Source organism: Rhinoraja longicauda, chromosome 13 (genome assembly GCF_053455715.1).
Source record: "Rhinoraja longicauda isolate Sanriku21f chromosome 13, sRhiLon1.1, whole genome shotgun sequence".
In the NCBI taxonomy this organism is placed as follows: domain Eukaryota; kingdom Metazoa; phylum Chordata; class Chondrichthyes; order Rajiformes; family Arhynchobatidae; genus Rhinoraja; species Rhinoraja longicauda.
This window is the reverse complement of record NC_135965.1, coordinates 1,677,849-1,692,081: the sequence shown is the minus strand read 5'-3', so window position 1 is coordinate 1,692,081 and position 14,233 is coordinate 1,677,849. Positions and strand designations below refer to the sequence as shown.

General features: G+C 49.3%; 1 protein-coding gene across 5 annotated transcripts in view; it reads left to right on the top strand.

Moving 5' to 3' along the window:
- fam131ab (family with sequence similarity 131 member Ab) overlaps positions 1 to 14,233 on the top strand; it is a 110,813-nt gene that overhangs the window by 77,332 nt on the left and 19,248 nt on the right. For all 5 annotated transcript variants that reach the window (XM_078410176.1, XM_078410178.1, XM_078410175.1 and 2 more), the window contains exon 4: positions 5,770 to 5,952. In XM_078410176.1, coding sequence (XP_078266302.1) covers positions 5,770 to 5,952 — 183 coding nt within the window. The remainder of the gene's footprint in view (positions 1 to 5,769; positions 5,953 to 14,233) is intronic.

The following is a 14,233-nucleotide window of genomic DNA, read 5'->3' as shown; positions in this document are numbered from 1 at the left end:
ACATGAATTTTAGCAAGGCATTTGACGTTCCCTCATGGTCGACCTGAAGGGGCTGCTCCTCAGGTTTTGGCTACATTTTAGCCGCACGCTTCTGATATTTGGTCACCCGGCACGGGGGGGTCGGGAGGGGGGGGGGAGGGAGGGAGGGGGTCTCCCTGTCGGTCTGCTCCTGGGCCTGGCCAAGATGGCCATCCGCGGGTCCAGGCAGCGGGCAGTCGACGGCAACACAGGGGTCGGCTGCCTACCCCTCCTCTGGGCTTACGTCCGTGACCCTGGAGAGGGACCACGCGGTGTCCACGGGGACGCTGGAGCCCTTCGGTGAACGCTGGTCGCCGCGGGCGTCCGAGTGTATCACCGATGAGGATGACGTTATTTTAAAGTTGATGACTGTTGTTTAGTTAACTGCCACAAAGGCAGTTTTGATTGTGTTACCCTTTTGTATGTGTGTTTTTGTTTTCTGAATAAAAGTAGTTGTATTATATATATTTTTTAATGGTAGACCAATCCAGACAATTGAGACGGATTGGATGGATGGTAACTTGGCAGTTTGGAGCCAGGAGTTTGGAGCCAGGACTGGTTTCCTCAGATAGTTTAGTGGTGGCTGGTTGTAATTGTGGCTGGGAATCCGTGACAGGTGGTGTTCTGTCTGGATCCGCCATTGGTGGAGCGGGAGCACGTGGCCGCTGGCTGGGTGAGGTCACGTGGGGCGCGGGGCGGGGCGGTGACGTCACCCTTTGTCCCTTATTTGGGAGCGAGGAAGTCGGCAACCCTACTAATACGGGACAAGGGCGATCCCGTACGGGACAAACTAATTTAGCCCAAATTAGACCGGATGTCCCGGCTAACACGGGACAGTTGGCCACCCTAGGGAGAGGTGACCCTTCAGGGGTGAGCAGCAGCGTCAGTATCAGTGGCACTGAGCCAGGCTTGGAGCACAGCAGGGCAGGGTGATGGAGGCAGAGCCATAGTGGTGAGTGACTATTTACTTAGGGGGGCAGACAGGAGATTTTGTGGTGGCAATCGCAACTCCAGAAAGCACGCCAATGCCTCTACCTGCTCAGAAGGCTGAGGAAGTTCGGCATGTCCCCGACAACTCTCACCAACTTCTACAGAAGCATTTTATCGGGATGCATCACAGCTTGGTTTGGGATCAGCTCCATCCAAGACCGCAAGAAATTGCAGTGAATTGTGGGCACAGCACAGACCATCACACAAACCAACCTCCCTTCCATAATCAAGGACCAGTCACACCCCGGCCACTCCCTCTTCTCCCCTCTCCTATCGGGCAAAAGGTACAGAAGTGTGAAAACGCACACCTCCAGATTCAGGGACAGTTTCTTCCCAGCTGTTATCAGGCAACTGAACCATCCCACCATAACCAGAGAGCAGTGTTGAACTACTATCTACCTCATCTTTGATTGGACTTTGCTGGCTTTACCTTGCACTAAACATTATTCACGTTATTCCCTTTATTATATATCTGTGCGCGGTGAATGGGTCGATTTAATCATGTGTTGTCTTTCCGCTGACTGGTTGGGATGCTGTGGTTGCAGGCTTTTCACTGTACCTCGGTACACCTGATAACAAACGTATAACGTAAATAAACTAAACTAAACTAGGATGGTGCATTGCCCCCTAGTCCCAGGGACCAGGATGGTGCATTGCCCCCTAGTTCCAGGGACCAGGATGTCATGGCGTGACTGCACGATGTGGCTCAAGGGAAAGCAACCAGACGTTATTGAGCACATTGGTAGGAAAAGGCATGTCCTGCAAAATGAGTATAGGAAGTTAGGCAGAAGGGTAAGAGGCAGGACCTCCAGGTAGTGGTCTCAGCATTACTGCATGCGTAACAAGCTAGTGAGGGTAGGAGCAGGATGATAGGACAGGTGAACACGTTGGTGAGGAGTTGGTGCAGGGGGCAGGGATTCAGATTTTTGGACCATTGGGATCTCTTCTGCCCTGTACTAGAAGTGTGGATTGCACCTGAACTGGAGGGGCACCAGCATCCTGGCAGAGGTTTGCCAGTGCTGCACGGGTGGGTTTCAATTGCATTTGGAGGGGGGTGGCAAGGCCGAAGCATGTGAGAGGCCGGAGGTCGGTGCACATTGAAATGAAAGAAAGCTCAGTGGGTCAGGGAGCGAGGAAGGACCGCTGGACTGAAGTACACTTATGCGCGAGGTCTGATGGGTAGGGCGGATGGGATGAACATAGGACGTGGATGAGTAGGTGTGGCTGGGATGTTGTCGCTGTTCTGGAAACTTGGCTACGAGAGGCACAACACTGGCAGCTTAATGTTCCAGGGTCCAAATGCTGCAGGAGAGATAGAGATGGTGGTAAAAGGGGAGAGGATGTAGCCTTATTGATCAGGGAGAATGTCACGGCACGGTGGTGCAGCGGTAGAGTTGCTGTCTTACAGCGAATGCAGTGCTGGAGAACCGGGTTCAATCCCAACTACGGGTGCTGTCTGTACGGAGTTTGTACGTTCTCCCCGTGACCTGCGTGGGTTTACTCCGAGATCTTCGGTTTCCTCCCACACTCCAAAGACGTACAGGTTTGTTTGGTTAATTGGCTTGGTAAAAGTTAAAAAAATTGTCCCTAGTGGGTGTAGGATAGTGTTAATGTGTGGGGATCGCTGGCCGGCGCGGACCCGGTGGGCCGAAAGGGCCTGTTTCGGTGCTGTATCTCTAAACTAAACTAAACTAAACTAAACTAAATCAGGCTAAAAAGGTAGTTTTAGCAGGGGCATATAGGCTGGGACTGTCACAGTGCCATGGGCATGGACCGGATGGAATTTGTGAAATATGTTCAGGTAAGGTTCCACAGTCAATATGCAGAGGGCCCTTCACAGGAGAGGGCAAAGCTGGATCTACTCTTCAGAAACAGCGATGGGCAAGTGAGTGAAATGTTGGTGAGTGCACATTTTGGGGTAACCAAGATCACTGTTCCATCAGCTTTAAGATAGTTCTGGATAAAGACAGTGCGGGCTCACGAGTCGAAATTCTGACTTGGGGCAGGGCTAACTGCAGAGTTCCGCAGGGGTGGTTGCTGGGGCTACTCTTCACGTTGTATATCAATGATTTGGATGAGGGGATTTGAAGGCTCAGTGGCCAAGGTTGCAGATGATACCAACACAGGTGGAGGGGCAGGTAGTGTAGAGAAGGCAGGGACTCTGTAGAAGGACTTGGACAGGTTGGGCAGAGAAGTGGCAGATGGAACACAGCTTAGGTGTCATGCGTTTTGGTGGTAGGGATAAAGGCGTGGATTATTTTCCAAATGGGAAGTTAATTCAGAAATCAGACGTGCAAAGGGACTTGGGGGTGCTGGTGCAGGATTTCCCAAAAGTTAATTTGTAGGTTCGAATTGGTAGTAAGGAAGGCAAATGCAATGCTAGCATTTATTTCCAGTGGACTAGAATATAAAAACATTGATGTATTGCTGAGGCTTTTTCAGGCCACATTTGCAGTCTAGTGAGCAGTTTTACGCCCCACATCTGAGGAAGGATGTGCTGGCTCTGGAGGGGGTCCAGAGGAGGTTTACAAGAATTATCCCAGGAATGAGTGGATTTACATATGATGAGCGTTTGTCGGTACTGGGCCTGTACTCGCTGGAGTTTAGAGGGATGAGGGGGGACCTCATTGAAACATACAGAATAGTGAAAAAACTGGATAGAGTGGATGTGGAGAGGATGTTTCCACTAGTGGGAGAGTCTAGGACTAGAGGTCACAGCCTCAGAATTAAAGGACGTTCTTTTAGGAAGGAGATAAGGAGGAATTTCTTTAGTCAGAGGGTGGTGAACCTGTTGAATTCTTTGCCACAGAAGGCTGTGGAGGCCAAGTCAGTGGATATTTGTAAGGCAGAGATGGATAGATTCCGGATTAGTACGGGTGTTAGAGGTTATGGGGAGAAGGCAGGAGAATGGGGTTAGGAGGGAGAGAATCCCGCGGCCTATTCCAGGCTGAGCCAGACGGTGAAAGGTCCGCAGCGGGCTGACCCAAGTCTCGCGATTCGGGGCCTGGGGAACGCTGTAGGCCCGGACACTGTAGGCCCGGACACTGTAGGCCCGGACGCTGTAGGCCCAGACACTGTAGGCCCGGACACTGTAGGCCCGGGGCACGCTGTAGGCCCGGACGCTGTAGGCCCTGACACTGTAGGCCCAGACACTGTAGGCCCGAGGCACGCTGTAGGCCCGGACACTGTAGGCCCGGACACTGTAGGCCCGGACGCTGTAGGCCCGGACGCTGTAGGCCCAGAAACTGTAGGCCCGGACACTGTAGGCCTGGGGGCCGCTGTAGGGCTGGACAGTGTAGGCCCAGAGGCTTGGGTGCTGCCTACAGGAGGTTGCCATTGTTGGAGCGGGAAAAACTTTTTAACCCATCGAGTTGTTATTCTGTGGAACTCTCTGCCACAGAAAGCAGTGGAGGCCAAATCACTGGATGTTTTCAAGAGGGAGTTAGGTTTAGCTCTCAGGGCTAACGGAATCAAGAGATATGGTGGGTGTGGTGGTGCTGCCCCAGCAGCTACGGCTCGCCTGCGGTCCGTATGTCTTTTCCTTCTTGTCTTGTTGTTAATGTTAGATGTATGTTATAGTTTACTTTTAGTTGTGTATCATGGGGGGGGGGGGAACGTTTTTTAATCTCCTTCTTCAATGGAGATGTGACCTGTTCGTGCTGCGGCCTAGCAACAGGGAGCTGGCGGCCTCCAGACTTACTTCCCATCGCGGAGCTGGCTGACTTCGGAGGCTTCGGCCGTGGGCCCTGTGGACTGTGGCGTCGGGAGCTCGCGGGTCCCTGGTTGGTGACTGAGTATCGGGGGCTCCAGCGGCAGCGTTTTCGTCCACCCAGAATCATGGGCCTTGGGTCGGCCCGCTCGCGGGACTCTTCGTCGTCCGGCGCGGCTTGAAATCGGCCGCGGGATCTTCCATCGCCCGATGGGGACTTCAGGTCCGGGAGCCTCGATCGCCTCGACGCTGCAGTTTTGAGTTTTGACTGCCCGATCGCGGGTGAAGAAGCAAGAAGGAGATCAGACCTTCTCTTTACCTTCCATCACAGTGTGGAGGTGCCTGGTGGAGAGTCACTGTGATAGATGTTTGTGGTGAATTATGTAGTTGTGTGTTTTTGTTGCTTTTTTGGTGTTGTGACTGCATGGTAACTAAATTTCCTTCAAACTTGTTTTGAACGACAAATAAAGATATTCTATTCTATTCTATATGGGGAAAAAGCAGGAACGGGGTACTGATTTTAGACGATCAGCCATGATCATATTGAACGGCGGTGCTGGCTCAAAGGGCCGAATGGTCCACTCCTGCACCTATTGTTTTCTACGGGCGACAAGGTGGCGCAGCGGTAGAGTTGCTGCCTTACAGCGAATGCAGCGCCGGAGACTCAGGTTCGATCCTGACTACGGGTGCCGTCTGTACGGAGTTTGTACGTTCTCCCCGTGACCTGCGTGGGTTTCTCCGAGATCTTCGGTTTCCTCCCACACTCCAAAGACGTACAGGTATGTAGGTTAATTGACTGGGTAAATGTAAAAATTGTCCCTAGTGTATGTAGGATAGTGTTAGTGTGCGGGGACCGCTGGGCGGCGCGGGCTCGGTGGGCCGAAGTGCCTGTTTCCGTGCTGTATCTCTCTAAAAAAAACCTGAAAATCTATCTCAGGATGACTACAGTATCATTGCATCTTGAACACGGTTTTGATTAGTGTATGAACTGACAATGATATTGCTCTTCAGGTGTGTTTTATTCTGAGCGGGTTTCTTATCTTTTTGTCCAGGTTTTTCTCAGGTGGTGAAAGACCATGTGACCAAACCTACAGCCATGGCCCAAGGCCGTGTTGCTCACCTGATCGAGTGGAAAGGTTGGTGCAAGCCGATAGATTCACCAATGACTCTCGAGATTGATTTCAATTCCTACTCTGACCTCAGCGAAGGTGAACAGGAAGCAAGATTTGCAGCAGGTAAAACCGTCCTAAAATGAAAATCTCATTCAACGCACTAAATCTGTTTGGCCTTTTGTGATAACAATTATATGTAGTGTATGTCGATGAGTGTCCTTAATGATAATGGTGTCTGAAGGTCAGTCTGAAGAAGGGTCTCGACCCGAAATGTCACCCATTCCTTCTCTCCCGAGATGCCGCCTGACCTGCTGAGTTACTCCAGCACTTTGTGAATGATAATTATACTGTTAACTTGGGTGGAACAGTTCAAAATTATCTGCATTATTGGAACGTTCAGTCATTAATTGATGTCAGAAGAAGGGTCTCGACCTGAAACGTCACCCATTTCTTCTTTCCAGAGATGCTGCCTGTCCCGCTGAGTTCCTGCAGCATTTTGCGTCTACCATCATTAATTGATAAATATGCTTCTTGTTTTCTTCTTGTTTTCTTCTTCAGTTTTAAATATTTTTAAAATGTTTTCCTTTCATCCTTGTAATTTTTTTTCTCGCTTTCTTCGTTTAATTGTCTGTTACTTGCAAATGAGTGCTTTTTGAAATAATAGATTCAATATGTGTAAGAAGTGATCTTTGGAGGCTGGGCTTTAGACAGAAATTAAATTGTAATGGACCGTGCGTTGTCTCGTCTTTTTCCTTCTTAGTGTTTTTAGTTTGTTGTAAAATGTATGTTTTTTTAGTTTATCTTTAGTTTTGTATTATGTGGGGGTTGGGTGGGGGAAACCTTTTTTCTTGACGGAGATGCGACTTTTTCCGTGTCGTATCTCCGTCCGCACTGCGGCCTAACATCGTGAAGCTGGTGGCCCCTTGCTGGGACCTCAGAGCTCCAACCGCGGGAGCCTGCGGACTTTAACAACGTGGAGCTCACGGTCCCTGGTTAGGGACCGACTTCGGGAGCTCCAACTGCGGAAGCTTCGACCGCCCCACCATGGGAGCTTCGATCGCCCCGACGCGGGGGCTTCGATCGCGGGGGCTTCGATCGCGGATAGTTCGACTCCCCCGACCGCGGGAGAAAAGGAGGAAAGAAGATAAGACTTTATTGCCTTCCATCACAGTGGGGAATGTGGGGGGACCTGCTGTGGTGGATGTTTATGGTAATTTTTATGTAGTTGTGTGTCTCGTTGCTTTTTTTGGTACGACTGTATGGCAAATCAAATTTGTCGTGTGTTGCAAAACATACTTGGCTAATAAATTACTTTTATGATTATGATTATGATCACAGGTATTTATTCACAAAATGCTGGAGTAACTCAGCAGGTCAGGCAGCATCTCAGGAGAGAAGGAATGGGTGACGTTTCGGGTCGAGACCCTTCTTCAGACTGATGTCAGACTTCGGGTCTCGACCCGAAACGTCACCCATTCCTTCTCTCCTGAGATGCTGCCTGACCTGCTGAGTTACTCCAGCATTGTGTGAATTAATACCTTCGATTTGTACCATCATCTGCAGTTATTTTCTTATGATTATGATCATGATTAATTCAGTAATTAGAAAGAAGGATAAACCACAAACACTGAAAAACAGGAAAAAGATCCGTTGTGAATTGCCTCCATTTATTGTATGTTAACATAAAGCATGAAACTTTTCAAGAGAGCAGTAACTAAGCTTTGTGTAGGAAGGAACTGCAGATGCTGGTTTACACTGAAGATAGGCACGAAATGCTGGAGTAACTCAGCAGTTGCATAACTGAGCTTAATTTATGTTCTTTTAGAATTTCTCCCCGACCTTTAAGTGAGAATGTTTAGTGTGTTGGTACCATAGCACATAGAACAAAACAGCACAGGAACAATGCGGATCACAATGTTTGTGCCGAACATGATGCCTAGTTAAATTGATCTCATCTGCCTGCATGTGATCCATGTCATGTTCATAAGTTATTGGGGAAGAATTAGGCCATTCGGCCCATCAAGTCTACTCTGCCATTCAATCATGGCTGATCTCCTAACCCCATTCTCCTGCCTCTCCCCATAACCCCCGACACCTGTACTAATCAAGAATCTATCGTCCCCACTTAAAAAATATCCATTGATGGCATCCACAGCCTTCTGTAGCAATGAATTCCACAGATTCACCACCAGACATGTTTCCTAAACGCTTTTGTAGAGGTACATCCTTTAATCCTGAGGCTGTGCCCTCTGGTCCTAGACTCTCCCACTAGTGGAAACACTCTCTCCAAATCCACTCTATACAGCCCTTTCACTCTTCGGTATGTTCCAAAGAGGTCCTCCCTCATCCTCTAAACTCCAGTCAGTACAGGCCCAGTGCCTCTATTCCCTGTATCCCTCTATTCCCTGCACTTCCACCTTCCTATCGAAAAGCCTCTTAAATGCCTGAATATCACATCTGCCCCCACCACCAACAATGCTTTTCATGCCCCCACCATACACAGTTCACAATTCACACAATTCACAAATCACAATCATACTTTAGTAGCCAAGTATGTTTTGCAACGTACGAGGAATTTCATTTGTCATAACAATAAAAAGCAACAGGACACACAATATACATTTTAACATGAACATCCCCCACAGTGACTCCTCCACATTCCTCACTGTGATGGAAGGTGAATAAAAGTTCAACCTCTCCCTTCTTTGTCCTCCAGTCTTCGGGGGCCTCGAGCCTTCCGTTGACGTGACGATCTTGACTACCGTAGCCGGCGGCTGGCCTTCCTCGTATTGGCGATCCAGCTCCTGCATTGGGAGGGGGGGGGGGGGGGGAATCTCAGCTCCCCGCTCCGGGCGATCTGACCCTGGGTCGGGGCTTGTTGAACCTCGTGCAGCTTGGAGCTCCCGACTTCTCTATTTACACTCTCTTTGCAAATAAAAACTTGGCCCGCACATCTCCATTAAACCTTCCCCCTCTCACCTTATATCTATGCCCTCTAGTATTGCACATTTCCAACCCTGGAAAAAAGGTTCTTACTGTTGACCCCATCTATCCCTTTCATTATTTTATATACTTCTATCAAATCTATCCTTAACCTACAATGTTCCAGAGAAATCAAGTCTCCCTTCAACCTCTGCTGTTCCATCATCTTTGTAATGGCTCAGAGGTTGACAGGTTGAAAGTGATTTAATAAATCGGCTCTAATTTAGTATATTCCAATATGAGTTGGAACCTTTTCTGCTTATTTTCTACCTGGAAATAGTTGTTCCAGGTTCCTAATTTATGTTAGGGCTCCATCTGCAGAAATTTGGGGAGCAGACTGAAATTTTATTTCAATGATTTTAGTATTGCTGGTATCGTTAAATCTCCAGAAATTGTCCCCGCAATGCTCCAGGGTAACTTAGAATGGAAGAATGAGCCATCAGGGGTTTGAACATAGGATAATGTGACATCCTACGGACTCCTGAGAATCCTTGGCCTATGTTTGCTCAAATTGACAAAAACATTTTGGATGGTATTGAGAATCTTGAGTTATACATTGATCAAACGCAGACTTGGCGATCGTTTTGCTGAACACCTCTGCTCAGTCTGCTTGGACCTACCTGATCTCCCTGTTGCCAAACACTTGAACACTGACCTCCCATTCCCACACTGACCTTTCTGTCCTAGAAACATAGAAACATAGAAAATAGGTGCAGGAGTAGGCCATTCGGCCCTTCGAGCCATTCAATTTGATCATGGCTGATCATCCAACTCAGTATCCCGTACCTGCTTTCTCTCCATACCCCCTGATCCCTTTAGCCTTTAGCCCCCTGGTCCTGGGCCTCCTCCACTGTCAGAGTGAGGCCACACGCAAATTGGAGGAACAGCACCTCATATTTCGCTTGGGCAGCTAACACCCCAGTGGTATGAACATTGATTTCAATTGGCTAGCTTCAAAGTCATCTTTGCTAGGATGTTCTTGCTATTGATGGCGTGCAGCGTAGGTTTACTAGGTTAATTCCCAGAATGGCGGGACTGTCATATGTTGAAAGACTGGAGTGACTAGGCTTGTATACACTGGAATTTAGAAGGATGAGAGGAGATCTTATCGCAACGTATAAGATTATTAAGGGGTTGGACACGTTAGAGGCAGGAAACATGTTGCCAATGTTGGGGGAGTCCAGAACAAGGGGCCACAGTCTTTTTCACACACACTTTTTCAGTCAGAGAGTTGTGAATCTGTGGAATTCTCTACCTCAGAAGACAGTGGAGGCCAATTCTCTGAATGCATTCAAGAGAGAGCTAGATAGAGCTCTTAAGGATAGCGGAGTCAGGGGGTATGGGGAGAAGGCAGGAACGGGGTACTGATTGAGAATGATCAGCCATGATCACATTGAATGGCGGTGCTGGCTCGAAGGGCGGAATGGCCTCCTCCTGCATCTATTGTCTATTGTCTATTGTCTATCTTGTCCCATTGTGTGTGTAACTCGTTATCACCTAGCCCACAGCTAACAATCGACCATTTCCTTGATCATCATTACTTATTTGCATATCTTTCATTCATATTGTCCTATATCTCCATCTATATCTCTCGTTTCCCTTTTCCCTGACTCTCAGTCTGAAGAAGGGCCTCGACCTGAAACATCACCCATTCCTTCTCTCCAGAGATGCTGCCTGTCCTGCTGAGTTACTCCAGCATTTTGTGTTTATCTTCGGATGCATAAAGAAGCTGGGTGGAAGGAGAGCACCGTTTCTCAAGCTGCCCACTTGTCCCATCAGGCACCTCTTGCCCTATTTGTGGAAGGACCTTGTGATTCCCACGTTGACCTCAGTAGTCACCTCAAGACCTACAAAACTAGAATGGAAGCAAGTTCTTCCAGATAGAGGGGCTGCCTGAGAAGCACATTTTAGATTTGAGATAGCAGTGAAGTGAAAGTTGTTTGCCAAAACATTCAGTAGTAGTTGGTGAACAGGAAAGTCATGATGCAAGCAATGGAGATTTGGATGAGCTGCTTAATTCAGTGTAGTTTATTGTCACGTGTACCGAGCGAGGTACAGTGAAATGCTTTTGTTACGTGCTAACCAGTCAGCGGAAAGACAATACATGATTACAATCGCGCCATTTACAGTGTACAGATGCATGTTGGGGGAGTCCCGAACAAGGGGCCACAGTTTAAGAATAAGGAGTAGGCCATTTAGAACAGAGACGAGGAAAACTTTTTCACCCAGAGAGTTGTGAATCTGTGGAATTCTCTGCCTCAGAAGGCAGTGGAGGCCAATTCTCTGGATGTTTTCAAGAGAGAGTTAGATAGAGCTCTTAATGATAGCGGAGTCAAGGGGTATGGGGAGAAGGCAGGAACGGGGTACTGATTGTGGATGATCACCCATGATCATGGTGAATGGGGTGCTGGCTCGAAGGGCCGAATGGCCTCCTCCTGCACCTATTGTCTATTGTCTATTGTCGATTGATAAGGAAGGTGAAACATGGGAAAGCAGCAAGGAGAACCCGGGAATATTCAACTTTTGATACTAGTTTAGTTTAGAGATACAGTGCGGAAACAGCCTCTATTGGCCCACCAAGTCCGTGCCGACCAGCGATCCCCACACATTAACACTATCCTACACACACTAGGGACACCTTTTACATTTATCAAGCCAATTAACCCACATGCCTGTAAGTCTTTGGAGTGTGGGAGGAAATCGAAGATCTCGGAGAAAACCCACGCAGGTCACGGGGAGAACGTACAAACTCCGTACAGACAGCACCCGTAGTCGGGATGGAACCCGGGTCTCCGATGCTGCATTCGCTGTAAGGCAGCAACTCTACCGCTGCGCCACCATGCCCCCCCAAACATGGACACCTACAGTAGCATCGACAAAGGTTTTAGTAGTGAATGGATTGAGGTAACGGATGGACTCGGATGCTTTTATGGAGATGGATATGTGGGGTGGAAACTCCACCCTAAACAACTTTGCCACCTGGATTCCAACATGCCGGCATATAATAAGAGACAAATCATAACGGATTTATTTGCTATTTTCCACAGTGTTTGTGTTTAACTTTCTTTCTGCTTGATGAATTAGTGTATGGTCCTTTACAATTTCATTTCTGTCAGAAGCACAACCTCCAAATATCAGACTGGGAACTGGGTGTCTGGAACAACCTGCCTCTGGAACAGAGTTGGAGGTGGAAAGGTTGAACCCCCGATGGGAGATGAATACAATGAAACATAGAAACATAGAAAACAGGTGCAGGAGGAGGCCATTTGGCCCTTCGAGCCAGCACCGCCATTCATTGTGATCATGGCTGATCATCCACAATCAGTAACCCGTGCCTGCCTTCTCCCCATATCCCTTGATTCCACTAGCCCCTAGAGCTCTATCTAACTCTCTTTTAAATTCATCCAGTGAATTGGCCTCCACTGCCTTCTGTGGCAGAGAATTCCACAAATTCACAACTCTCTGGGTGAACTCTCTGGGTTTTCTCACCTCAGTTTTAAATGGCCTCCCCTTCATTCTTAGACTGTGGCCCCTGGTTCAGGACTCCCCCAACATTTCCCTGCATCTCGCTGGTGTCCATGTTTCCCGCATGTATTCAGGGAAAGTGCAGTTGATCAGGACAGCATGGGCGTTAAAGCAGTCTGGAGCCAGTCACGTGGGCAGGTGCCAAGAGTATGTATGGTCACTGATGCTGTGACTTGCCAAGTAGCATTGCCAACCACGAGCATCAGCAGCCGTTGGGAGACCTGCAGCGTGTTGCTGGAGTAGCTCAGCAGGTCAGGCGCCACATGGTAAATGTCACACAGATAGGTGACATTTTGTGTCGGGGCCCTTCTTCACACTAATTACAGTGTGGCTGGGCCCAGCGAAGGGGGAGGGGCGGGGAGGAAGAAAAGGTTACTTGTATGTTAGATCCGATTGAAGGTACTAACCTACAAACAACACTTCCTTCTCCCCCCCCCCCACCTCACCCCCTGTCACTGTGCCCCACCTGGAATCTCACCCATTTCTCACCTTCCCCTCTATTTAGGATCGCCAACTGTCCCGTATTAGCCGGGCTAAATTGGTTTGTCTCATACGGGACCACCCTTGTCCCTTATTAGGTGCTGTAGACCTGGATGCTGTAGGCCTGGACACTGGAGGAATGGACACTGCAGGTCCGGACGCTGTAGGTCCTGACAGTGCAGGTCCGGACAGTGTAGGCCCGGACAGTGTAGGTCCGGACAGTGTACATCCGGACAGTGTAGGTCTGGACAGTGTAGGCCCGGACAGTGTAGGCCCGGACAGTGTAGGCCCGGACAGTGTAGGTCCGGACAGTGTAGGCCCGGACAGTGTAGGCCCGGACAGTGTAGGTCCGGACAGTGTAGGCCCGGACAGTGTAGGCCCGGACAGTGTAGGTCCGGACAGTGGAGGTCCGCACAGTGTAGGCCCAGACAGTGTAGGCCCGGACAGTGGAGGTCCAGACAGTGTAGGTCCAGACAGTGTAGGCCCAGACAGTGTAGGTCCGCACAGTGTAGGCCCAGACAGTGTAGGTCCGGACAGTGTAGGCCCAGACAGTGGAGGTCCAGACAGTGTAGGCCCAGACAGTGTAGGCCTGGACAGTGGAGGTCCAGACAGTGTAGGTACGGACAATGTAGTTCTGGACAATGTAGGTCCAGACAGTGTAGTTCCGGACGCCCGAGCGCTGCCTAACGGAGGTTGCGTAGCAACCCGCCTCCCGGCCCAGGCGGCTGCCATTGGTGGAGCGGGAGCACGTGGCCGCTGGCTGGGTGAGGTCACCTTTGTCCCTTATTTGGGAGTGAGATAGTTGGCATCTTTCACCTATATTCCTTCCTCTGCCTGCACAATCCACACCTCTGCTGTCCTTATCTCATACCTTTTAGTCTTTTCATCTCCTGTCTTTGTCCAACCTATCACAAGAAAACCCTCACCTGTATCCACCTATCACTCGCCCTGCCTCTCCTCTTTTCCAGCTACTTCCCCCACCACCAGCACAATCAGTCTGGAGAGGTCTCTGGTGCTGTACGGCAGCAGCTCGACCACCACGCCACTGTGCTGCCCCAGGACGTTCTGAACCAGAATCTGCAGTTCCTTATACCTACATCTTCTTTTAAAGACATGTTATGTCTTGATTAAATAAGAGAGGAACTAGTCTAGTTTAGCTTAGTTTAGTTTAGTTTAGTTTAAAGATACAGCGCAGAAACAGGCCCTTCGGCCCTCCAGGTGCGCGCCGACCAGCGATCCCCACACATTAACACTTCTTACTCACACTAGGGCCAATTTACACTTACACAAAGTCATTTAACCTACAAACCTGTACGTCTTTGGAGTGTGGGAGGAAACCGAAGATCTCGGAGAAAACCCACGCAGGTCACGGGGAGAACGTACAAACTCCGTACAGACGGCGCCTGTAGTCAGGATG